We start from the raw sequence: 26,608 nt of genomic DNA on the forward strand, positions 1-26,608 counted from the left end.
TGGACCTGGTGGTGATGAAGATTATTTAGTGTTAGTGTGTACCTGCTGGTGATTAAGATTATTTAGTGTTAGTGTGGACCTGCTGGTGATTTAGATTATTTAGTATTAGTGTGGACCTGGTGGTGATAAAAATTATTTAGTGTAAGAGTGGTGCTGGTGGTTATGAAGATTATTTAGTGTTAGTGTGGACCTGGTGGTGATGAAGATTATTTAGTTTTAGTGTGGACCTGGTGGTGATGAAGATTATTTAGTGTGAGTGTGTAGCTGGTGGTGCTGAAGATTATTTAGTGTGAGAGTGGAGCTGGTGGTGATGAAGATTATTTAGTGTTAGTGTGGACCTGGTGGTGATGAAGATTATTTAGTGTTAGTGTGGACCTGGTGGTGATGAAGATTATTTAGTGTAAGAGTGATGCTGGTGGTGATGAAGATTATTTAGTGCTAGTGTGGACCTGGTGGTGAAGAAGATTATTTAGTTTTAGTGTGGACCTTGTGGTTCTGAAGAATATTTAGTGTGAGAGTGGAGCTGGTGGTGATGAAGATTATTTAGTGTTAGTGTGGACTTGGTGGTGATGAAGATTATTTAGTGTAAGAGTGGTGCTGGTGGTGATGAAGATTATTTAGTGTTAGTGTGTGTAGCTGGTGGTGATGAAGATTATTTGGTGTTAATGTGGACCTGTTGGTGATGAAGATTATTTAGTGTTAGTGTGGAGCTGGTGGTGATGAAGATTATTTAGTGTTAGTGTGGACCTGGTGGTGATGAAGATTATTTAGTGTTAGTGTGGACCTGGTGGTGATGAAGATTATTTAGTGTTAGTGTGGAGCTGGTGGTGATGAAGATTATTTAGTGTTAGTGTGGAGCTGGTGGTGATGAAGATTATTTAGTGTTAGTGTGGAACTGGTGGTGATGAAGATTATTTAGTGTTAGTGTGTAGCTGGTGGTGATGAAGATTATTTAGTGCTAGTGTGGACCTGGTGGTGAGGAAGATTATTTAGTATGAGTGTGTGTAGCTGGTGTTGCTGGAACTTGTGGTGCTGGAGCATGTGGTGATATAGAATATTTAGTGTTAGTGTGTACCTGCTGGTGATTAAGATTATTTAGTGTTAGTGTGGACCTGCTGGTGATTTAGATTATTTAGTGTTAGTGTGGACCTGGTGGTGATAAAAAATATTTAGTGTAAGATTGGTGCTGGTGGTTATGAAGATTATTTAGTGTTAGTGTGGACCTGGTGGTGATGAAGATTATTTAGTTTTAGTGTGGACCTGGTGGTGATGAAGATTATTTAGTGTGAGTGTGTAGCTGGTGGTGCTGAAGATTATTTAGTGTGAGAGTGGAGCTGATGGTGATGAAGATTATTTAGTGTTAGTGTGGAGCTGGTGGTGATGAAGATTATTTAGTGTTAGTGTGGACCTGGTGGTGATAGAGATTATTTAGTGTTAGTGTGGACCTGGTGGTTATGAAGATTATTTAGTGTAAAAGTGGTGCTGGTGGTGATGAAGATTATTTAGTGTTAGTGTGGACCTGGTGGTGATGAAGATTATTTAGTGTTAGTGTGGACCTGGTGGTGATGAAGATTATTTAGTGTAAGAGTGGTGCTGGTGGTGATGAAGATTACTTCGTGTTAGTGTGGACCTGGTGGTGATGAAGATTATTTAGTGTTAGTGTGGACTTGGTGGTGATGAAGATTATTTAGTGTAAGAGTGGTGCTGGTGGTGATGAAGATTATTTAGTGTGAGTGTGGACCTGGTGGTGATGAAGATTATTTAGTGTTAGTGTGGACCTGGTGGTGATGAAGATTATTTAGTGTTAGTGTGGACCTGGTGGTGATGATGATTATTTAGTTTTAGTGTGGACTTGGTGGTGATGAAGATTATGTAGTGTGAGTGTGGACCTGGTGGTGATGAAGATTATTTAGTGTTAGTGTGTAGCTGGTGGTGATGAAGATTATTTTGTGTTAGTGTGGAGCTGGTGGTGATGAACATTATTTAGTGTTAGTGTGGAGCTGGTGGTGATGAAGATTATTTAGTGTTAGTGTGGAGCTGGTGGTGATGAAGATTATTTAGTGTTAGTGTGTAGCTGGTGGTGATGAAGATTATTTAGTTTTAGTGTGGACCTGGTGGTGATGAAGATTACTTAGTGTGAGTGTGTAGCTGGTGGTGCTGTAGATTATTTAGTGTGAGAGTGGAGCTGGTGGTGATGAAGATTATTTAGTTAGTGTGGAGCTGGTGGTGATGAAGATTATTTAGTGTTAGTGTGTAGCTGGTGGTGATGAAGATTATTTAGTTTTAGAGTGGACCTGGTGGTGATGAAGATTATTTAGTGTGAGTGTGTAGCTGGTGGTGCTGTAGATTATTTAGTGTGAGCATGGAGCTGGTGGTGATGAAGATTATTTAGTATTAGTGTGGATTTGGTGGTGATGAAGATTATTTAGTGTTAGTGTGGAGCTGGTGGTGATGAAGATTATTTAGTATTAATGTGAATTTGGTGGTATTGAAGATTATTTAGTGTTAGTGTGGACCTGGAGGTGATGAAGATTATTTAGTGTTAGTGTGGACCTGGTGGTGATGAAGATTATTTAGTGTGAGTGTGTAGCTGGTGGTGCTGAAGATTATTTAGTGTAAGAGTGGTGCTGGTGGTTATTAAGATTATTTAGTGTTAGTGTGGACCTGGTGGTGATGAAGATTATTTAGTTTTAGTGTGGACCTGGTGGTGATGAATATTATTTAGTGTGAGTGTGTAGCTGGTGGTGCTGAAGATTATTTAGTGTGAGAGTGGAGCTGGTGGTGATGAAGATTATTTAGTGTTAGTGTGGACCTGGTGGTGATGAAGATTATTTAGTGTTAGTGTGGACCTGGTGGTGATGAAGATTATTTAGTGTTAGTGTGGTGCTGGTGGTGATGAAGATTATTTAGTGTTAGTGTGGACCTGGTGGTGATGAAGATTATTTAGTGTTAGTGTGGAGCTGGTGGTGATGAAGATTATTTAGTGTTAGTGTGGAGCTGGTGGTGATGAAGATTATTTAGTGTTAGTATGGAGCTGGTGGTGATGAAGATTATTTAGTGTTAGTGTGGAGCTGGTGGTGATGAAGATTATTTAGTGTTAGTGTGGACCTGGTGGTGATGAAGATTATTTAGTGTGAGTGTGTAGCTGGTGGTGCTGTAGATTATTTAGTGTGAGAGTGGAGCTGGTGGTGATGAAGATTATTTAGTTAGTGTGGAGCTGGTGGTGATGAAGATTATTTAGTGTTAGTGTTTAGCTGGTGGTGATGAAGATTATTTAGTTTTAGTGTGGACCTGGTGGTGATGAAGATTATTTAGTGTGAGTGTGTAGCTGGTGGTGCTGTAGATTATTTAGTGTGAGAGTGGAGCTGGTGGTGATGAAGATTATTTAGTATTAGTGTGGATTTGGTGGTGATGAAGATTATTTAGTGTTAGTGTGGAGCTGGTGGTGATGAAGATTATTTAGTGTTAGTGTGAATTTGGTGGTATTGAAGATTATTTAGTGTTAGTGTGGACCTGGTGGTGATGAAGATTATTTAGTGTTAGTGTGGAGCTGGTGGTGATGAAGATTATTTAGTGTGAGTGTGTAGCTGGTGGTGCTGAAGATTATTTAGTGTGAGAGTGGAGCTGGTGGTGATGAAGATTATTTAGTGTTAGTGTGGACCTGGTGGTGATGAAGATTATTTAGTGTTAGTGTGGACCTGGTGGTGATGAAGATTATTTAGTGTTAGTGTGGTGCTGGTGGTGATGAAGATTATTTAGTGTTAGTGTGGTCCTGGTGGTGATGAAGATTATTTAGTGTGAGAATGTAGCTGGTGGTGCTGGAGCTGGTGGAACAGGAGCATGTGGTGATGAGGATTATTTAGTTTGAGTGTGTGGAGCTGGTGGTGATAAAGATTATTTAGCCTATAGTTGTTTGTTTGATGTGATCTTCGCCAAATGAGGTGGGGGACACTTATGGGGTGTAGTCATCTTTGGACATCTGGTTTGGATCATGTTTGTCCTGCAGGATCCTTCGAATCTGTGTTCCATCCAATCATCTCTATGTATCTATGTGCCTGAATCTCTCCCTATCTACTGTACATGGTCATCTCTTTGTATCTATGTGCCTGAATCACTCCCTGTATACATGGTCAACTCTCTGTATCTATGTACCTGATTCACTCCCTATCTACATGGTCATCTCTGTTGATATATGTGCCTGATTCACTCCCTGTCTACATGGTCATCTCTTTGTATCTATGTGCCTGAATCACACCCTATCTACATGGTCATCTCTCTGTATCTATGTACCTGATTCACTCCCTATCTACATGGTTATCTCTGTGTATATATGTGCCTGATTCACTCCCTATCTACATGGTCATCTCTATGTATGTATGTGCCTGATTCACACCCTATCTACATGGTCATCTCTGTGTATCTATGTGCCTGATTCACTCCCTATCTACATGGTCATCTCTATGTATGTATCTGCCTGATTCACACCCTATCTACATGGTCATCTATGTGTATCTATGTGCCTGATTCACTCCCTATCTACATGGTCATCTCTGTGTATGTATGTGCCTGATTCACACCCTATCTACATGGTCATCTCTGTGTATCTATGTGCCTGATTCATACCCTATCTACATGGTCATCTCTGTGTATCTATGTGCCTGATTCACACCCTATCTACATGGTCATCTCTGTGTATCTATGTGCCTGATTCACACCCTATCTACATGGTCATCTCTGTGTATCTATGTGCCTGATTCACACCCTATCTACATGGTCATCTCTGTGTATCTATGTGCCTGATTCACTCCCTATCTACATGGTCATCTCTATTTATCTATGTGCCTGATTCACACCCTATCTACATGGTCATCTCTATGTATGTATGTGCCTGATTCACACCCTATCTTCATGGTCATCTCTGTGTACCTATATGCTTGAATCAAACCCTATCTACATGGTCATCTCTGTGTATCTATGTGCCTGAATCACTTGCTATCTACATGGTCATCTCTGTGTATCTATGTGCCTGATTCACACCCTATCTACATGGTCATCTCTGTGTATCTATGTGCCTGATTCACTCCCTATCTACATGGTCATCTCTATTTATCTATGTGCCTGATTCACACCCTATCTACATGGTCATCTCTATGTATGTATGTGCCTGATTCACACCCTATCTTCATGGTCATCTCTGTGTATCTATATGCTTGAATCAAACCCTATCTACATGGTCATCTCTGTGTATCTATGTGCCTGAATCACTCCCTATCTACATGGTTATCTCTCTGTATCTATGTGCCTGAATCACTCCATGTCTACATGGTCATCTCTGTGTATCTATATGCCTGATTCACTCCCTATCTACACGGTCATCTCTGTGTATCTATGTGCCTGAATCACTTGCTATCTACATGGTCATCTCTCTGTATCTATGTGCCTGAATCACTCCATGTCTACATTGTGATCTATGTGTATCTATGTGCCTGATTCACTCCCTATCTACACGGTCATCTCTGTGTATCTATGTGCCTGAATCACACCCTATTTACATGGTCATCTCTATGTATCTATGTGCCTGAATCAAACCCTATCTACTATACATGGTCATCTCTCTGTATCTATGTGCCTGAATCACTCCCTAGCTTCATGGTCATCTCTCAGTATCTATGTGCCTGATTCACACCCTATATACATGGTCATCTCTCTGTATCTATGTGCCTGAATCACACCCTATCTGGTCATCTTTGTGTATCTATGTGCCTGAATCACTCCCTGTCTACATGGTCATCTCTGTATATCAATGTGCCTGAATTACTCCCTGTCTACATGGTCATCTCTCTGTATCTATGTGCCTGAATCACTCGCTATCTGGTCATCTTTGTGTATCTATGTGCCTGAATCACTCCCTGTCTACATGGTCATCTCTGTATATCAATGTGCCTGAATTACTCCCTGTCTACATGGTCATCTCACTGTATCTATGTGCCTGAATCGCTCCCTTTCTACATGGTTATCTCTCTGTATCTACAGTCAGGTGCATAAATATTGGGACATTGACAGAATTTTCATATTTTGGCCTCTATTCACCAACACAATGGCTTTGAAATTAAACAAACAAGATGTGCTTTACCTGCAGACTTTCAGATTTAATTTGAGGGTAATTACATCCAAATCAGGTGAACGGTGTAGGAATTATAATGGTTTCTATATGTGCCTCCTACTTTTTAAGGGGCCAAAAGTAATGGGACTATCAATTCAAAAGCTATTTCATGGACAGGTGTGGGCTATTCCCTCATTATTTCATTATCAATTAAGCAGGTAAAAGGCCTGGAGTTGATTCTAGGTGTGACATTTGCATTTGGAATCAGTTGCTGTCGACCCTCAATATGAGATCCAAAGTGCTGTCACTATCAGTGAAGCAAGCCATCATTAGGCTGAAAAATCAAAACAAACCCATCAGAGAGATAGCAAAAACTTTAGGTGTGGCCAAATCAACTGTTTGGAACATTCTTAAAAAGAAAGAATATACCGGAGAGCTCAGCAACACCAAAAGACCCGGAAGACCACGGAAAACAACTGTGGTGGAGGACAGAAGAATTATTTCCCTGGTGAAGAAAAACCCCTTCACAACAGTTGGCCAACTCAAGAATACTCTCTAGGAGGTAGGTGTATATGTGTCAAAGTCAATAATCAAGAGAAGACTTCACAAGAGTGAATATAGAGGGTTCACCACAAGATGTAAACCATTGGTGAGCCACAAAAACAGGAAGACCAGATTAGAGTTTGCTAAACAACATCTAAAAAAGCCATTACAGTTCTGGAACAATATCCTATGGACAGATGAGACAAAGATCAACTTGTACCAGAGTGATGGGAAGAGAAGAGTATGGAGAAGGAAAGGAACTGCTCATGATCCAAAACATACCACCTCATCAGTGACGCATGGTGGTGGTAGTGTCATGGCGTGGGCATGTATGGCTGCCAATGGAACTGGTTCCCTTGTATTTATTGATAATGTGACTGCTGACAAAAGCAGCAGAATGAATTCTGAAGTGTTTCGGGCAATATTTTATGCTCATATTCAGTCAAATGCTTCAGAACTCATTGGACAGTGCTTCACAGTGCAGATGGACAATGAGCCGAAGCATACTGCAAAAGCAATTAAAGAGTTTTTTAAGGCTAAAAAGTGGAATGTTATGCAATGGCCAAGTCAATCCCCTGACCTGAATCTGATTGAGCATGCATTTCACTTGATGAAGGCAAAACTGAAGGGAAAATTCCCCAAGAACAAGCAGGAACTGAAGACATTTGCAATAGAAGCCTGGCAGAGCATCACCAGGGATGAAACCCAGCGTCTGGTGATGTTTATGCGTTCCAGACTTGAGGCTGTAATTGCCTGCAAAGGATTTGCAACAAAGTATTAAATAGTGAAAGTTAGATTTAGGATTGTTTAGTTTGTCCCATTACTTTTGGCCCCTTAAAAAGTGTGAGGCACATATAGAAACCGTTGTAATTCCTACACCGTTCACCTGATTTGGATGTAATTACCCTCAAATTAAATCTGAAAGTCTGCAGTTAAAGCACATCTTGTTTGTTTCATTTCAAAGCCATTGTGGTGGTGAATAGGGGCCAAAATATGACAATTCTGTCAATGTCCCAATATTTATACACCTGACTGTATGTGCCTGAATCACTCCTTGCCTACATGGTCATCTCTGTGTATCTATGTGCCTGAATCACTCCCTATCTTCATGGTCATCTCTCTGTATCTATGTGCCTGAATCACACCCTATCTACATGGTCATCTCTGTGTATCTATGTGTCTGAATCACTCCCTATCTTCATGGTCATCTCTGTGTATCTATGTGTCTGAATCACACCCTATCTACATGGTCATCTCTGTGTATCTATGTGCCTGAATCACTCCCTATCTTCATGGTCATCTCTCTGTATCTATGTGTCTGAATCACTCCCTATCTACATTGTCATCTCTGTGTATCTATGTGCCTGAATCACACCCTATCTACATTGTCATCTCTGTGCCTTAATCACAACCTATCTACTTGGTTATCTTTTTGCTTCTTCCTGATCTGTGGCTGATTTTTCTCTCGCCCTTTAGAGCCTTTCTCTGGGCCTCTCTCCTCCTCAGAGTTCTGGTCTTCCTATCTTCTCAAGCTCTAAGCTATTAGAAACATTTCATGGTTGCACCATAAGGTAATTCTGATGTTGATGTTGAAACCAATGTAATTATTATTTTTTACAATTTGTCTCTTTTGAAGTCCACTAACTTTTTTCCCTACATCACTTTAGGTCATGGGGACAAAGTGAAGCAACTAGAGGAGAAGGTTCAATCCCTGACCAAAGAACTTCACAACCTGCAGTCTACAATACAAGGAATGAATGAGAAATTCCAGACGGAGATTCGTCTGACCATGCAAACTGTGTTAAATGGGAAGCAGCCTGCAGATTCTGCCCCTGGCCAGTCCGACATGTCAGAAAAACTTAATGACATTCAGACACTTTTGACAAACCTAGACAAAAAGGTTAAAGACCATGATCAAGAACTAGGTCACCTAAATAATGCAAACAGCAAGCACCCTGGAGAGTCAGATACTACAGTGAGCCTGAAAGTTTCAGAAGTGAAAGGTGACATCTTACGAGAAGTGGAGAGGAGGATGCAGCAGTCTTGTTCTGCTTGTCTGGCTGGAGTGGAGGGGTTCCGCAATCAGCAAAATGAGGATAGTGATCGTATAAGTGGCCTGGAGAAATTCATCAACTCTGTGGACCAGCGGAACAGAGAAGCTGTGCAGAACATTCAGTCACGGGTGGCGGAGCTGACCACACGTCTGCCAAAGGATTGCTGCGTGGAAGTAGCAGATCTACGCAAAAAGATGAGTGAAGCTGAAAAGAAGACAGAGTCTTTGTCTGGATCCGTCATCGCTCTAACTGTGCGTTTAGATGGTGACATGGGTGAAAGTGCCAACAATGCAATTACTGAATCAGACAATGATCTGAACAGTCGCCTGTCTGACATTGAGGGTAGAATGAATACTACTAGAAGGACTTTGGAGGAACATTACTACCATTACCGTGATGAAATACAGAATTTTTTCCAGGAGGAGATGAACAATCTAAAGGATGATTTGAAGAATCGCATTAATGGGAATGACTACAAAATTAATATTCTTCTGACCGAACTGGGCAATAGCTCTGGGTTCCGCGACCTAATGGACCAGAAAATGACCGGCCTATCTTACGATATTCACTCCCTAAGAGACCGCGTAGGAAATCATGAAGACCATCTAAACAAAGTTGCAGAAGATGTGAAGGATCTAAGCACCCAAGTAACAAACACAATCCAGCATTGCAATGATCAGTGTCACAGCCAGGATGCAGATGCCACAGAAGCATTTTCTGATTTAGGAAGAAAAGTGAAGAATAATGAAGATCAGATCCATATTGTCCATTCAGATATAACTGATCTTCAAATATCTCGAAGCACCATGCAAGGAACACTCAGTGACCTAGACGAAGAGATAACAAATGTTAAAACATTTGTGGATGCCAACGGAGAGTCATTTACCAAGTTATTAAATGATGCCCAGGATCGGTTTACAGCGACCATCCTCGATGACCTGGACAGATTTTATCTCAACACTGCTCAGTATCAAAATGAAACTAATGGGAAGATGTTGAATATGGAAAATGATATTAAGTCTCTTAAAAAGATGATCCAGTTTGATTACAAAAGCTGTGGGCAGGTGTGCTCCAACCTACAGGAGGAAGTGGGCAAACTAAAGGAGCAGGTGGATGAATGCACCAGGACCTGCCAGTTTATTCAGAGTAAAACAGAAGAAGGAATAAACCAGATTGGCTCCAATAAGCCACTTGATGGCTTCACTGTTTTCGGAGGGAGCTCTGGTGGCGAACTGAAGCATTTACAAGGGGAGCTGTCCAACATCATTGTGACATTCAGTTCATTGAATGACAGTGTTAAAGATCTCCAGGAAAGTGTAGAGAAACACCAAACAGACATTCATGATTTAGGAACAACCAAACACAAGCTAATTTCTGAGATCAATAAAATCCAGGAGGAGGTGACAGAGCACATCAGGGACAACACAGAAAAGTTTGACCTCTTCCAGAAAGAAATCATTAGGTACAGCAGCACAGTGGTGGAGGAGGCGCAGGGATGCAAGCGTTCTGCTGCTGGGTTGGAAGACAGAGTTGCTAAGCTTGAAAACATCTGTTTGAAGCTTGATACAGTCTCCGGCAGTTTGAGTAAGATAAAGGAGAATCTGAATAAACATGTGTCTGGCCTTTGGAACTGTGTGCAAGAGATGAACGGCACCCTCAGGACTCACACTGCCTGGTTTGAGAAGCTCCACAATAGTCAGTTGAATGGAATCAACCGGAGACTAAACACATTGAACAGTTCGATGCTGATTCTCTCTTCAGAGTTCCAGAATTTCACTCTTCATGACTTCATGGGTAAGACAAAGGGTCCTGTCTGTGACCAGTGTCCGGCCTATAAATTGCTCATTAGCTGCTGACAGTGACAGTTGGTGAGGGACGCAAAACAGCAACCTGTAATATTACTTGGAAATTGTAGTTTTACAAGCAGACATGCCACGTGTTCTGGGACACAGGAGCCATGTTTTCTGCTTCAATAACTTAATTGTGTCACTTACAATAAAGGCCCCTCATTCTCATTATTAATTTAAGATATTAATAGACATTCAATAGAGGGCATGGTTCTGAAATATTAGTATGAGGTGGTCCCAAAGTGTGAGAACAGGGTGGTCTAAAGTGTTAAATGGTTGTGGTCCTAAAATGTTAGTAGAATGTGACACTAAAGTGATATTGTAGCAGAGGGTGGTTTTAAATTGTTAGTTTGAGGTGACACAAAAGTGTTAGTAGAGGGTGGTCCTAAATAGTAAGATGATGGTCCTAAAGAGTTAGTAGGAGGTGGTCCTAAAGTGTTAGCAGGTTACACTAAACTGATAGTAGAGGGTGGTCCTAAAGTGTCAGGGTGGTCCTAAATTGTAGGAGGTGACACAAGTGTTAGTAGAGGGTGATCCTAAAGTGTTAGTGGGCATGGTCTTAAAGTGTTAGTAGGAGCTGGTCCTAAAATTTTAGTAGGAGATGAACCTAAAGTGTTAGTGGAGAGTGGTCCTAAAGTGTTAGTAGGAGGTGACACAAAAGTGTTAGTAGTGTTAGTATAGGGTGGTCCTAAAGAGTTAGTAAGATGATGCTACTAAAAAGTTAGTAGGATGTGGTCCTAAAGTGTTAGTAGGTTACACTAAAGTGATAGTAGAAGGTAATCCTAAAGTGTCAGGGTGGTCCTAAATTGTAGGAGGTGACACAAGTGTTAGTATAGGGTGATCCTAAAGTGTTAGTGGAGGGTGGTCCTAATTTTATACAAGGCACGATTCTAAATTGTTGTAGGAAGCATATATGATTCTAAAGTATAAGTAGAAGTGGTCCTAAAGTGTTAGTAGGAGATGGTCCTAAAGTGTTAGTAGGAGATGGTTCTAAAGTGTTAGTGGGCATGGTCTTAAAGTGTTAGTAGGAGATGTTCCTAAAGTGTTAGAAAGAGATGGTCCTAAAGTGTTAGAAAGAGATGGTCCTAAAGTGTTAGAAAGAGATGGTCCTAAAGTGTTAGAAAGAGATGGTCCTATACTGTTTGTAGAGGGAGTGGTCCAAATCTGTTGGTAGAAGTGGTCCTAAAGTGTTAGTAGGAGGCAGTTAGTGTTAGTAGGAGATGGTCCTAAATTGTTTGTATGAGGAGTGGTCCTAATCTGTTAGTAAGGGGTGGTTCTCAGTGATTTCTATCTTTCGTGTTTTCTGGTGTATAGGTGAAGATTGATTTTCCAAGGGCATTAACCTTGAACATAGCTGTGGCTTCTAAATGCATGAGTCAGAAAGCTACTTTAACAAATAAAGAAGCATTATGATCTGCCTATTATTTAGTTTATAGTTAGTAAATTCTCCACGCTAATACTTTCACCAATTCCACAGTCTGGTTCCCTGTCTGTACTAGGGATGCCTGGAGCTTCCCAAATTACTCTTCCTAGTAATTAGGCCAACACACCTGCTATATAAAGATCACTTCCAGCCAGGAGAGCTGAGAACGTGCAGGAATTATCTAATCAGTATTTTTATCAAAGGGTGGAGAACAGTCTGGGGTGTTTAGGGCTTTTTCATATGGAACTATGAAATGTATTACTGCCAGTTGTGACTGGATGACCTCAACTCAACACCCGATATCAGATTGGGCTTGATCCCCACTTGTTCTTGGGGTATCAGGGAATCCCGCTTACCATCAGTAACCACCTGTTACTGACTCTGACCACTGCGCAGTGGGCGTGTAATGCACGGTAGCTGGCAGAGGGCTTGAGCTTGGAGGCACCTGGGCTCAATCCAGAACAGCAGGAGAATGGAATAGTGTTTAGCGCAATTATGTTGTCGCAGGAATCAGATGCAGTCGAAGTCAGGCAAAGATGATTATTGCTCAATAGTCTTTAAACAGACTCTTCCCTCAGCTTTAAGGGGGTACATCATACAGAGATGTTACAGCAGTCTTGATGTTCAAAAGATATAAATACCAGGCCTGCAAGCCTGGTTTGTGTGTGTCACTTCAATACACATTACCACAGGGGGTAAATCCGCCCTGTGTTCCTTTTAGCCAATCATGCTAGCTCACAAAATATAAATAAACACATTTTACAGAAACTAACATAATTTCCTCTACACCACCCAAAAAACAGTTGCTTTCCTAAACCACAAACTGAGTTAGCATATACTGTCTCTGAAAAGGTAAATATAATGCAAATTTTTAATGTCATTCGTCCTTTTACGTGTCCATGACTAAACCAGTTTGGGCTTATTTACAATCCTAACACCTTCTAAGTTCTTAGGAAGTTCCACCCAATAGGAGCTTCTTACACACAAACAAATTGCTTTCCCCAAACTTGCTGGGTATTATACATAGAGACACACCGGAGACCTCTGTATTACATGTCAATGAAAGTGCTGTAAACGAAGGTTTGGTCACTACATCAGGATAATTATATCACTAGGAGGTGAGGATGTCTCAAAAGCCATTTGCTTCTAAATGTTACAGCCGTCTAAAACAAATAACTTATACTTTCCTTATAAGTGCATAGGCTGTACATCTATAAGTACATTTCCACCACTGCGCACAGCATATTGAATTTAACATGTTCAAACACATTACTTATATATTCGGAGTCCGTTGTGCACTGAGCTTAAAGGTCCTTTTAAAAATGGTGCCGCGGCATGAGGGTTAATCCCTTCAGTGCCGTGGTAGCCATATTAATCACGTGTGGTTGGGCTCCGGCCACACCAGTAAAGTGTCTCAGGATAAAGCAGTGACATAAGCTGTACCAAACCAGGCCAGGATCTCCCTGGCATCAGTTTTTTAATAAATAGTGGTAATACAGATGTGTTTTCTTGCATCCTTGCCGCTCGTACTGCAAAATTGCATGATGCGATGCGTGCGCAACAGTAAGCCATGCCACGCGCTGCTTTCACACTATGCAGTCCTATGGGGTTGTGGGTGCAAAGGCAGGGTGCGTACTCATTCTTGGGCATGCAACTCATGTCATATGTGGCGCGATTTTCTACACTGACAGCAAAGATGCTACTGGACATATCTATAGATTTTATCTTTAATTCCCATGAAAAACACAATAATTGCCACTTCTTCATAAATAGGTCCCATATTATCTATTTTGCGCATCAGTCCGGTTTTGTACAGGAATATATGGGGTCTAATTTTTTAAACCTATATCTGTGACCGGGTGACCTCGCTCTGCCAGGTGATCAAATTGTTACACTAATAGAGCGTATTCTAAGTGGGCTAGGGATTCCCCCCTCACCATCAGTAACCACCTGTTACTGGCTCCTCACATTGCGTAGTGGACATGTAACTCGCTGCCACCACCACCAGGCTCCTACACCGGCACCTGGAATAGTCATCTTCTGGGTATGTGTGGACACGCTAAATCAACGTAGTGTTGGGTAATTCCCATTGGTCACTATGGAGCAGTTTGCTCTGAGTAGCTGATAGAGGGTTTTTAGCTTGGAGACACTGGGCTCAATCCAGACCAGTCAGGAAATGGAGTAACGTTTGGTGCTCCACTGGTAGTTACAGGGTACGAGCAGATGCAGGCAAGATGTTTATTGCTCAGAGGGGTAAATTTCCTAAGCATTAAGTCCGACCGAGGCTTTTTTTTAAACTCTATTTGCAGCACTGAAATTCGGGTGATTTCATGCTTCTCAAACTCTCAAATTTATGAAGAAGTGAGTTTAGCTGTTATTGAGTTGGGCGATGGTGAAGCAGATCGAGATTTCTCACCCGAGAAGCAAGTTTAGATAAAGATTTCTCACCCGAGTAGCAAGTTTAGATAGAGATTCCTCACCCGAGTAGCAATTTTAGATAAAGATTCCTCACCCGAGTAGCAAGTTTAGATAGAGATTTCTCACCCAAGTAGCAAGTTTAGATATAGATTCCTCACCCGAGTAGCAAGTTTAGATATAGATTCCTCACCCGAGTAGCAAGTTTAGATAGAGATTTCTCACCCAAGTAGCAAGTTTAGATATAGATTCCTCACCCGAGTAGCAAGTTTAGATATAGATTCCTCACCCGAGTAGCAAGTTTAGATAGAGATTTCTCACCCGAGTAGCAAGTTTAGATAGAGATTTCTCTCCCGAGTAGCAAGTTTAGATAGAGATTCCTCACCCGAGTAGCAAGTTTAGATAGAGATTTCTCACCCGAGTAGCAAGTTTAGATATAGATTCCTCACCCGAGTAGCAAGTTTAGATATAGATTCCTCACCCGAGTAGCAAGTTTAGATATAGATTCCTCACCCGAGTAGCAAGTTTAGATATAGATTCCTCACCCGAGAAGCAACTTTAGATAGAGATTTCTCACCCGAGTAGCAAGTTTAGATAGAGATTCCTCACCCGAGTAGCAAGTTTAGATATAGATTCCTCACCCGAGTAGCAAGTTTAGATATAGATTCCTCACCCGAGTAGCAAGTTTAGATAGAGATTTCTCACCCGAGTAGCAAGTTTAGATAGAGATTTCTCACCCAAGTAGCAAGTTTAGATAGAGATTTCTCACCCGAGTAGCAAGTTTAGATAAAGATTCCTCACCCGAGTAGCAAGTTTAGATATAGATTCCTCTCTCGAGTAGCAAGTTTAGATATAGATTCCTCACCCGAGTAGCAAGTTTAGATATAGATTCCTCACCCGAGTAGCAAGTTTAGATATAGATTCCTCACCCGAGTAGCAAGTTTAGATATAGATTCCTCACCCGAGTAGCAAGTTTAGATATAGATTCCTCACCCGAGTAGCAAGTTTAGATAGAGATTTCTCACCCGAGTAGCAAGTTTAGATAGAGATTCCTCACCCGAGTAGCAAGTTTAGATAGAGATTTCTCTCCCGAGTAGCAAGTTTAGATAGAGATTTCTCACCCGAGTAGCAAGTTAAGATAGAGATTCCTCACCCGAGTAGCAAGTTTAGATAGAGATTTCTCTCCCGAGTAGCAAGTTTAGAAAGAGATTTCTCACCCGAGTAGCAAGTTTAGATAGAGATTTCTCACCCGAGTAGCAAGTTTAGATAGAGATTTCTCACCCGAGTAGCAAGTTTAGAAAGAGATTCCTCACCAGAGTAGCAAGTTTAGATAGAGATTCCTCACCCGAGTAGCAAGTTTAGATAGAGATTCCTCACCCGAGTAGCAAGTTTAGATAGAGATTCCTCACCCGAGTAGCAAGTTTAGATAGAGATTCCTCACCCGAGTAGCAAGTTTAGATAGAGATTCCTCACCCGACTATCAAGTTTAGATATAGATTCCTCACCCGAGTAGCAAGTTTAGATAGAGATTCCTCACCCGAGTAGCAAGTTTAGATATAGATTCCTCACCCGAGTAGCAAGTTTAGATAGAGATTTCTCACCCGAGTAGCAAGTTTAGATAGAGATTTCTCACCAGAGTAGCAAGTTTAGAAAGAGATTTCTCACCCGAGTAGCAAGTTTAGATACAGATTTCTCACCCGAGTAGCAATTTTAGATAGAGATTCCTCACCCGAGTAGCAAGTTTAGATATAGATTCCTCACCCGAGTAGCAAGTTTAGATATAGATTCCTCACCCGAGTAGCAAGTTTAGATAGAGATTTCTCACCCGAGTAGCAAGTTTAGATAGAGATTTCTCACCCGAGTAGCAAGTTTAGATAGAGATTCCTCACCAGAGTAGCAATTTTAGATAGAGATTCCTCACCGAGTAGCAAGTTTAGATAGAGATTTCTCACCCGAGTAGCAAGTTTAGATAGAGATTCCTCACCCGAGTAGCAAGTTTAGATAGAGATTTCTCACCCGAGTAGCAAGTTTAGATAGAGATTTCTCACCCGAGTAGCAAGTTTAGATAGAGATTCCTCACCCAAGTAGCAAGTTTAGATATAGATTCCTCACCCGAGTAGCAAGTTTAGATATAGATTCCTCACCCGAGAAGCAAGTTTAGATAGAGATTTCTCACCCGAGTAGCAAGTTTAGATAGAGATTCCTCACCCGAGTAGCAAGTTTAGATAGAGATTTCTCACCCGAGTAGCAAGTTTAGATAGAGATTCCTCACCCGAGTAGCAAGTTTAGATATAGATTCCTCACCCGAGTAGCAAGTTTAGATATAGATTCCTCACCCGAGTAGCAAGTTTAGATAGAGATTTCTCACCCGAGTAGCAAGTTTAGATAGAGATTTCTCACCCAAGTAGCAAGTTTAGATAGAGATTTCTCACCCGAGTAGCAAGTTTAGATAAAGATTCCTCACCCGAGTAGCAAGTTTAGATATAGATTCCTCTCTCGAGTAGCAAGTTTAGATATAGATTCCTCACCCGAGTAGCAAGTTTAGATATAGATTCCTCACCCGAGTAGCAAGTTTAGATATAGATTCCTCACCCGAGTAGCAAGTTTAGATATAGATTCCTCACCCGAGTAGCAAGTTTAGATATAGATTCCTCACCCGAGTAGCAAGTTTAGATATAGATTCCTCACCCGAGAAGCAACTTTAGATAGAGATTTCTCACCCGAGTAGCAAGTTTAGATAGAGATTCCTCACCCGAGTAGCAAGTTTAGATATAGATTCCTCACCCGAGTAGCAAGTTTAGATATAGATTCCTCACCCGAGTAGCAAGTTTAGATAGAGATTTCTCACCCGAGTAGCAAGTTTAGATAGAGATTTCTCACCCAAGTAGCAAGTTTAGATAGAGATTTCTCACCCGAGTAGCAAGTTTAGATAAAGATTCCTCACCCGAGTAGCAAGTTTAGATATAGATTCCTCTCTCGAGTAGCAAGTTTAGATATAGATTCCTCACCCGAGTAGCAAGTTTAGATATAGATTCCTCACCCGAGTAGCAAGTTTAGATATAGATTCCTCACCCGAGTAGCAAGTTTAGATATAGATTCCTCACCCGAGTAGCAAGTTTAGATATAGATTCCTCACCCGAGTAGCAAGTTTAGATAGAGATTTCTCACCCGAGTAGCAAGTTTAGATAGAGATTCCTCACCCGAGTAGCAAGTTTAGATAGAGATTTCTCTCCCGAGTAGCAAGTTTAGATAGAGATTTCTCACCCGAGTAGCAAGTTAAGATAGAGATTCCTCACCCGAGTAGCAAGTTTAGATAGAGATTTCTCTCCCGAGTAGCAAGTTTAGAAAGAGATTTCTCACCCGAGTAGCAAGTTTAGATAGAGATTTCTCACCCGAGTAGCAAGTTTAGATAGAGATTTCTCACCCGAGTAGCAAGTTTAGAAAGAGATTCCTCACCAGAGTAGCAAGTTTAGATAGAGATTCCTCACCCGAGTAGCAAGTTTAGATAGAGATTCCTCACCCGAGTAGCAAGTTTAGATAGAGATTCCTCACCCGAGTAGCAAGTTTAGATAGAGATTCCTCACCCGAGTAGCAAGTTTAGATAGAGATTCCTCACCCGACTATCAAGTTTAGATATAGATTCCTCACCCGAGTAGCAAGTTTAGATAGAGATTCCTCACCCGAGTAGCAAGTTTAGATATAGATTCCTCACCCGAGTAGCAAGTTTAGATAGAGATTTCTCACCCGAGTAGCAAGTTTAGATAGAGATTTCTCACCAGAGTAGCAAGTTTAGAAAGAGATTTCTCACCCGAGTAGCAAGTTTAGATGCAGATTTCTCACCCGAGTAGCAATTTTAGATAGAGATTCCTCACCCGAGTAGCAAGTTTAGATATAGATTCCTCACCCGAGTAGCAAGTTTAGATATAGATTCCTCACCCGAGTAGCAAGTTTAGATAGAGATTTCTCACCCGAGTAGCAAGTTTAGATAGAGATTTCTCACCCGAGTAGCAAGTTTAGATAGAGATTCCTCACCAGAGTAGCAATTTTAGATAGAGATTCCTCACCCGAGTAGCAATTTTAGATAGAGATTTCTCACCCGAGTAGCAAGTTTAGATAGAGATTTCTCTCCCGAGTAGCAAGTTTAGATAGAGATTTCTCACCCGAGTAGCAAGTTTAGATAGAGATTTCTCACCCGAGTAGCAAGTTTAGATAGAGATTTCTCTCCCGAGTAGCAAGTTTAGATAGAGATTTCTCACCAGAGTAGCAAGTTTAGATAGAGATTTCTCACCCGAGTAGCAAGTTTAAATAGAGATTTCTCACCCGAGTAGCAATTTTAGATAGAGATTCCTCACCCGAGTAGCAAGTTTAGATAGAGATTTCTCTCCCGAGTAGCAAGTTTAGATAGAGATTCCTCACCAGAGTAGAAAGTTTAGATAGAGATTTCTCACCCGAGTAGCAAGTTTAGATATAGATTTCTCACCCGAGTAGCAAGTTTAGATATAGATTTCTCACCAGAGTAGCAAGTTTAGATAGAGATTTCTCACCCGAGTAGCAATTTTAGATAGAGATTTCTCACCCGAGTAGCAAGTTTAGAAAGAGATTCCTCACCAGAGTAGCAAGTTTAGATAGAGATTTCTCACCCGAGTAGCAATTTTAGATAGAGATTTCTCACCCGAGTAGCAAGTTTAGATAGAGATTCCTCACCCGAGTAGCAAGTTTAGATAGAGATTTCTCACCCGAGTAGCAAGTTTAGATAGATATTTCTCACCCGAGTCGCAAGTTTAGATATAGATTCCTCACCCGAGTAGCAAGATTAGATAGAGATTCCTCACCCGAGTAGCAAGTTTAGATAGAGATTTCTCACCCGAGTAGCAATTTTAGATAGAGATTTCTCTCCCGAGTAGAAAGTTTAGATAGAGATTCCTCACCCGAGTAGCAATTTTAGATAGAGATTCCTCACCCGAGTAGCAAGTTTAGATAGAGATTCCTCACCAGAGTAGCAATTTTAGATAGAGATTCCTCACCCGAGTAGCAAGTTTAGATAGAGATTCCTCACCAGAGTAGCAAGTTTAGATAGAGATTCCTCACCAGAGTAGCAAGTTTAGATAGAGATTCCTCACCCGAGTAGCAAGTTTAGATATAGATTCCTCACCCGAGTAGCAAGTTTAAATAGAGATTTCTCACCCGAGTAGCAAGATTAGATAGAGATTTCTCTCCCGAGTAGCAAGTTTAGATAGAGATTCCTCACCCGAGTAGCAATTTTAGATAGAGATTTCTCACCCGAGTAGCAAGTTTAGATAGAGATTCCTCACCCGAGTAGCAAGTTTAGATAGAGATTTCTCACCAGAGTAGCAAGTTTAGATAGAGATTTCTCACCCGAGTAGCAAGTTTAGATAGAGATTTCTCACCCGAGTAGCAAGTTTAGATAGAGATTTCTTACCCGAGTAGCAAGTTTAGATAGAGATTTCTCACCCGAGTAGCAAGTTTAGATAGAGATTCCTCACCCGAGTAGCAAGTTTAGATATAGATTTCTCACCAGAGTAGCAAGTTTAGATAGAGATTTCTCACCCGAGTAGCAAGTTTAGATAGAGATTTCTCACCCGAGTAGCAAGTTTAGATAGAGATTTCTCACCAGAGTAGCAAGTTTAGATAGAGATTTCTCACCAGAGTAGCAAGTTTAGATAGAGATTTCTCACCCGAGTAGCAAGTTTAGATAGAGATTTCTCACCCGAGTAGCAAGTTTAGATAAAGATTCCTCACCCGAGTAGCAAGTTTAGATATAGATTCCTCTCTCGAGTAGCAAGTTTAGATATAGATTCCTCACCCGAGTAGCAAGTTTAGATATAGATTCCTCACCCGAGTAGCAAGTTTAGATATAGATTCCTCACCCGAGTAGCAAGTTTAGATATAGATTCCTCACCCGAGTAGCAAGTTTAGATATAGATTCCTCACCCGAGTAGCAAGTTTAGATAGAGATTTCTCACCCGAGTAGCAAGTTTAGATAGAGATTCCTCACCCGAGTAGCAAGTTTAGATAGAGATTTCTCTCCCGAGTAGCAAGTTTAGATAGAGATTTCTCACCCGAGTAGCAAGTTAAGATAGAGATTCCTCACCCGAGTAGCAAGTTTAGATAGAGATTTCTCTCCCGAGTAGCAAGTTTAGAAAGAGATTTCTCACCCGAGTAGCAAGTTTAGATAGAGATTTCTCACCCGAGTAGCAAGTTTAGATAGAGATTTCTCACCCGAGTAGCAAGTTTAGAAAGAGATTCCTCACCAGAGTAGCAAGTTTAGATAGAGATTCCTCACCAGAGTAGCAAGTTTAAATAGAGATTCCTCACCCGAGTAGCAAGTTTAGATAGAGATTCCTCACCCGAGTAGCAAGTTTAGATAGAGATTCCTCACCCGAGTAGCAAGTTTAGATAGAGATTCCTCACCCGAGTAGCAAGTTTAGATAGAGATTCCTCACCCGACTATCAAGTTTAGATATAGATTCCTCACCCGAGTAGCAAGTTTAGATAGAGATTCCTCACCCGAGTAGCAAGTTTAGATAGAGATTCCTCACCCGAGTAGCAAGTTTAGATAGAGATTTCTCACCCGAGTAGCAAGTTTAGATAGAGATTTCTCACCAGAGTAGCAAGTTTAGAAAGAGATTTCTCACCCGAGTAGCAAGTTTAGATACAGATTTCTCACCCGAGTAGCAATTTTAGATAGAGATTTCTCACCCGAGTAGCAAGTTTAGATAGAGATTTCTCACCCGAGTAGCAAGTTTAGATAGAGATTCCTCACCAGAGTAGCAATTTTAGATAGAGATTCCTCACCCGAGTAGCAATTTTAGATAGAGATTTCTCACCCGAGTAGCAAGTTTAGATAGAGATTTCTCTCCCGAGTAGCAAGTTTAGATAGAGATTTCTCACCAGAGTAGCAAGTTTAGATAGAGATTTCTCACCCGAGTAGCAAGTTTAGATAGAGATTTCTCACCCGAGTAGCAAGTTTAGATAGAGATTTCTCTCCCGAGTAGCAAGTTTAGATAGAGATTTCTCACCCGAGTAGCAAGTTTAGATAGAGATTTCTCACCCGAGTAGCAAGTTTAGATAGAGATTTCTCACCCGAGTAGCAAGTTTAAATAGAGATTTCTCACCCGAGTAGCAATTTTAGATAGAGATTCCTCACCCGAGTAGCAAGTTTAGATAGAGATTTCTCACCAGAGTAGAAAGTTTAGATAGAGATTTCTCACCCGAGTAGCAAGTTTAGATAGAGATTCCTCACCAGAGTAGAAAGTTTAGATAGAGATTTCTCACCCGAGTAGCAAGTTTAGATATAGATTTCTCACCCGAGTAGCAAGTTTAGATATAGATTTCTCACCAGAGTAGCAAGTTTAGATAGAGATTTCTCACCCGAGTAGCAATTTTAGATAGAGATTTCTCACCCGAGTAGCAAGTTTAGAAAGAGATTCCTCACCAGAGTAGCAAGTTTAGATAGAGATTTCTCACCCGAGTAGCAATTTTAGATAGAGATTTCTCACCCGAGTAGCAAGTTTAGATAGAGATTCCTCACCCGAGTAGCAAGTTTAGATAGAGATTTCTCACCCGAGTAGCAAGTTTAGATAGAGATTTCTCACCCGAGTAGCAAGTTTAGATAGAGATTTCTCACCCGAGTAGCAAGTTTAGATAGAGATTTCTCACCCGAGTAGCAAGTTTAGATAGATATTTCTCACCCGAGTCACAAGTTTAGATATAGATTCCTCACCCGAGTAGCAAGATTAGATAGAGATTCCTCACCCGAGTAGCAAGTTTAGATAGAGATTTCTCACCCGAGTAGCAATTTTAGATAGAGATTTCTCTCCCGAGTAGAAAGTTTAGATAGAGATTCCTCACCCGAGTAGCAAGTTTAGATAGAGATTCCTCACCCGAGTAGCAATTTTAGATAGAGATTCCTCACCCGAGTAGCAAGTTTAGATAGAGATTCCTCACCCGAGTAGCAAGTTTAGATAGAGATTCCTCACCAGAGTAGCAAGTTTAGATAGAGATTCCTCACCAGAGTAGCAAGTTTAGATAGAGATTCCTCACCCGAGTAGCAAGTTTAGATATACATTCCTCACCCGAGTAGCAAGTTTAAATAGAGATTTCTCACCCGAGTAGCAAGATTAGATAGAGATTTCTCTCCCGAGTAGCAAGTTTAGATAGAGATTCCTCACCCGAGTAGCAATTTTAGATAGAGATTTCTCACCCGAGTAGCAAGTTTAGATAGAGATTCCTCACCCGAGTAGCAAGTTTAGATAGAGATTTCTCACCAGAGTAGCAAGTTTAGATAGAGATTTCTCACCCGAGTAGCAAGTTTAGATAGAGATTTCTCACCCGAGTAGCAAGTTTAGATAGAGATTTCTTACCCGAGTAGCAAGTTTAGATAGAGATTTCTCACCCGAGTAGCAAGTTTAGATAGAGATTCCTCACCCGAGTAGCAAGTTTAGATATAGATTTCTCACCAGAGTAGCAAGTTTAGATAGAGATTTCTCACCCGAGTAGCAAGTTTAGATAGAGATTTCTCACCCGAGTAGCAAGTTTAGATAGAGATTTCTCACCAGAGTAGCAAGTTTAGATAGAGATTTCTCACCAGAGTAGCAAGTTTAGATAGAGATTTCTCACCCGAGTAGCAAGTTTAGATAGAGATTTCTCACCCGAGTAGCAAGTTTAGATAAAGATTCCTCACCCGAGTAGCAAGTTTAGATATAGATTCCTCTCTCGAGTAGCAAGTTTAGATATAGATTCCTCACCTGAGTAGCAAGTTTAGATATAGATTCCTCACCCGAGTAGCAAGTTTAGATATAGATTCCTCACCCGAGTAGCAAGTTTAGATATAGATTCCTCACCCGAGTAGCAAGTTTAGATATAGATTCCTCACCCGAGTAGCAAGTTTAGATAGAGATTTCTCACCCGAGTAGCAAGTTTAGATAGAGATTCCTCACCCGAGTAGCAAGTTTAGATAGAGATTTCTCTCCCGAGTAGCAAGTTTAGATAGAGATTTCTCACCCGAGTAGCAAGTTTAGATAGAGATTTCTCTCCCGAGTAGCAAGTTTAGAAAGAGATTTCTCACCCGAGTAGCAAGTTTAGATAGAGATTTCTCACCCGAGTAGCAAGTTTAGATAGAGATTTCTCACCCGAGTAGCAAGTTTAGAAAGAGATTCCTCACCAGAGTAGCAAGTTTAGATAGAGATTCCTCACCAGAGTAGCAAGTTTAAATAGAGATTCCTCACCCGAGTAGCAAGTTTAGATAGAGATTCCTCACCCGAGTAGCAAGTTTAGATAGAGATTCCTCACCCAAGTAGCAAGTTTAGATAGAGATTCCTCACCCGACTATCAAGTTTAGATAGAGATTCCTCACCCGACTATCAAGTTTAGATATAGATTCCTCACCCGAGTAGCAAGTTTAGATAGAGATTCCTCACCCGAGTAGCAAGTTTAGATATAGATTCCTCACCCGAGTAGCAAGTTTAGATAGAGATTTCTCACCCGAGTAGCAAGTTTAGATAGAGATTTCTCACCAGAGTAGCAAGTTTAGAAAGAGATTTCTCACCCGAGTAGCAAGTTTAGATACAGATTTCTCACCCGAGTAGCAATTTTAGATAGAGATTTCTCACCCGAGTAGCAAGTTTAGATAGAGATTTCTCACCCGAGTAGCAAGTTTAGATAGAGATTCCTCACCAGAGTAGCAATTTTAGATAGAGATTTCTCACCCGAGTAGCAAGTTTAGATAGAGATTTCTCTCCCGAGTAGCAAGTTTAGATAGAGATTTCTCACCAGAGTAGCAAGTTTAGAAAGAGATTTCTCACCCGAGTAGCAAGTTTAGATACAGATTTCTCACCCGAGTAGCAAGTTTAGATAGAGATTTCTCTCCCGAGTAGCAAGTTTAGAAAGAGATTTCTCACCCGAGTAGCAAGTTTAGATAGAGATTTCTCACCCGAGTAGCAAGTTTAGATAGAGATTTCTCACCCGAGTAGCAAGTTTAGAAAGAGATTCCTCACCAGAGTAGCAAGTTTAGATAGAGATTCCTCACCAGAGTAGCAAGTTTAAATAGAGATTCCTCACCCGAGTAGCAAGTTTAGATAGAGATTCCTCACCCGAGTAGCAAGTTTAGATAGAGATTCCTCACCCGAGTAGCAAGTTTAGATAGAGATTCCTCACCCGAGTAGCAAGTTTAGATAGAGATTCCTCACCCGACTATCAAGTTTAGATATAGATTCCTCACCCGAGTAGCAAGTTTAGATAGAGATTCCTCACCCGAGTAGCAAGTTTAGATATAGATTCCTCACCCGAGTAGCAAGTTTAGATAGAGATTTCTCACCCGAGTAGCAAGTTTAGATAGAGATTTCTCACCAGAGTAGCAAGTTTAGAAAGAGATTTCTCACCCGAGTAGCAAGTTTAGATACAGATTTCTCACCCGAGTAGCAATTTTAGATAGAGATTTCTCACCCGAGTAGCAAGTTTAGATAGAGATTTCTCACCCGAGTAGCAAGTTTAGATAGAGATTCCTCACCAGATTAGCAATTTTAGATAGAGATTCCTCACCCGAGTAGCAATTTTAGATAGAGATTTCTCACCCGAGTAGCAAGTTTAGATAGAGATTTCTCTCCCGAGTAGCAAGTTTAGATAGAGATTTCTCATCAGAGTAGCAAGTTTAGATAGAGATTTCTCACCCGAGTAGCAAGTTTAGATAGAGATTTCTCACCCGAGTAGCAAGTTTAGATAGAGATTTCTCTCCCGAGTAGCAAGTTTAGATAGAGATTTCTCACCCGAGTAGCAAGTTTAGATAGAGATTTCTCACCCGAGTAGCAAGTTTAGATAGAGATTTCTCACCCGAGTAGCAAGTTTAAATAGAGATTTCTCACCCGAGTAGCAATTTTAGATAGAGATTCCTCACCCGAGTAGCAAGTTTAGATAGAGATTTCTCTCCCGAGTAGCAAGTTTAGATAGAGATTCCTCACCAGAGTAGAAAGTTTAGATAGAGATTTCTCACCCGAGTAGCAAGTTTAGATATAGATTTCTCACCAGAGTAGCAAGTTTAGATAGAGATTTCTCACCAGAGTAGCAAGTTTAGATAGAGATTTCTCACCCGAGTAGCAATTTTAGATAGAGATTTCTCACCCGAGTAGCAAGTTTAGAAAGAGATTCCTCACCAGAGTAGCAAGTTTAGATAGAGATTTCTCACCCGAGTAGCAATTTTAGATAGAGATTTCTCACCCGAGTAGCAAGTTTAGATAGAGATTCCTCACCCGAGTAGCAAGTTTAGATAGAGATTTCTCACCCGAGTCGCAAGTTTAGATAGATATTTCTCACCCGAGTCGCAAGTTTAGATATAAATTCCTCACCCGAGTAGCAAGATTAGATAGAGATTCCTCACCCGAGTAGCAAGTTTAGATAGAGATTTCTCACCCGAGTAGCAATTTTAGATAGAGATTTCTCTCCCGAGTAGAAAGTTTAGATAGAGATTCCTCACCCGAGTAGCAAGTTTAGATAGAGATTTCTCACCCGAGTAGCAATTTTAGATAGAGATTCCTCACCCGAGTAGCAAGTTTAGATAGAGATTCCTCACCAGAGTAGCAATTTTAGATAGAGATTCCTCACCCGAGTAGCAAGTTTAGATAGAGATTCCTCACCAGAGTAGCAAGTTTAGATAGAGATTCCTCACCAGAGTAGCAAGTTTAGATAGAGATTCCTCACCCGAGTAGCAAGTTTAGATATAGATTCCTCACCCGAGTAGCAAGTTTAAATAGAGATTTCTCACCCGAGTAGCAAGATTAGATAGAGATTTCTCTCCCGAGTAGCAAGTTTAGATAGAGATTCCTCACCCGAGTAGCAATTTTAGATAGAGATTTCTCACCCGAGTAGCAAGTTTAGATAGAGATTCCTCACCCGAGTAGCAAGTTTAGATAGAGATTTCTCACCAGAGTAGCAAGTTTAGATAGAGATTTCTCACCCGAGTAGCAAGTTTAGATAGAGATTTCTCACCCGAGTAGCAAGTTTAGATAGAGATTTCTTACCCGAGTAGCAAGTTTAGATAGAGATTTCTCACCCGAGTAGCAAGTTTAGATAGAGATTCCTCACCCGAGTAGCAAGTTTAGATATAGATTTCTCACCAGACTAGCAAGTTTAGATAGAGATTTCTCACCCGAGTAGCAAGTTTAGATAGAGATTTCTCACCCGAGTAGCAAGTTTAGATAGAGATTTCTCA

The 26,608-nt window shown here is 40.9% G+C and overlaps 1 protein-coding gene across 2 annotated transcripts in view; it reads left to right on the forward strand.

Moving 5' to 3' along the window:
• EMILIN1 (elastin microfibril interfacer 1) overlaps nt 1-26,608 on the forward strand; it is a 495,028-nt gene that overhangs the window by 321,476 nt on the left and 146,944 nt on the right. For both annotated transcript variants that reach the window (XM_088455577.1, XM_088455578.1), the window contains one exon: nt 8,314-10,494. In XM_088455577.1, the coding sequence (XP_088311703.1) occupies nt 8,314-10,494 (2,181 nt within the window). The remainder of the gene's footprint in view (nt 1-8,313; nt 10,495-26,608) is intronic.

Source organism: Taudactylus pleione, unplaced genomic scaffold (assembly GCF_031769625.1).
Source record: "Taudactylus pleione unplaced genomic scaffold, aTauple2 ptg000661l, whole genome shotgun sequence".
NCBI lineage: Eukaryota > Metazoa > Chordata > Amphibia > Anura > Myobatrachidae > Taudactylus > Taudactylus pleione.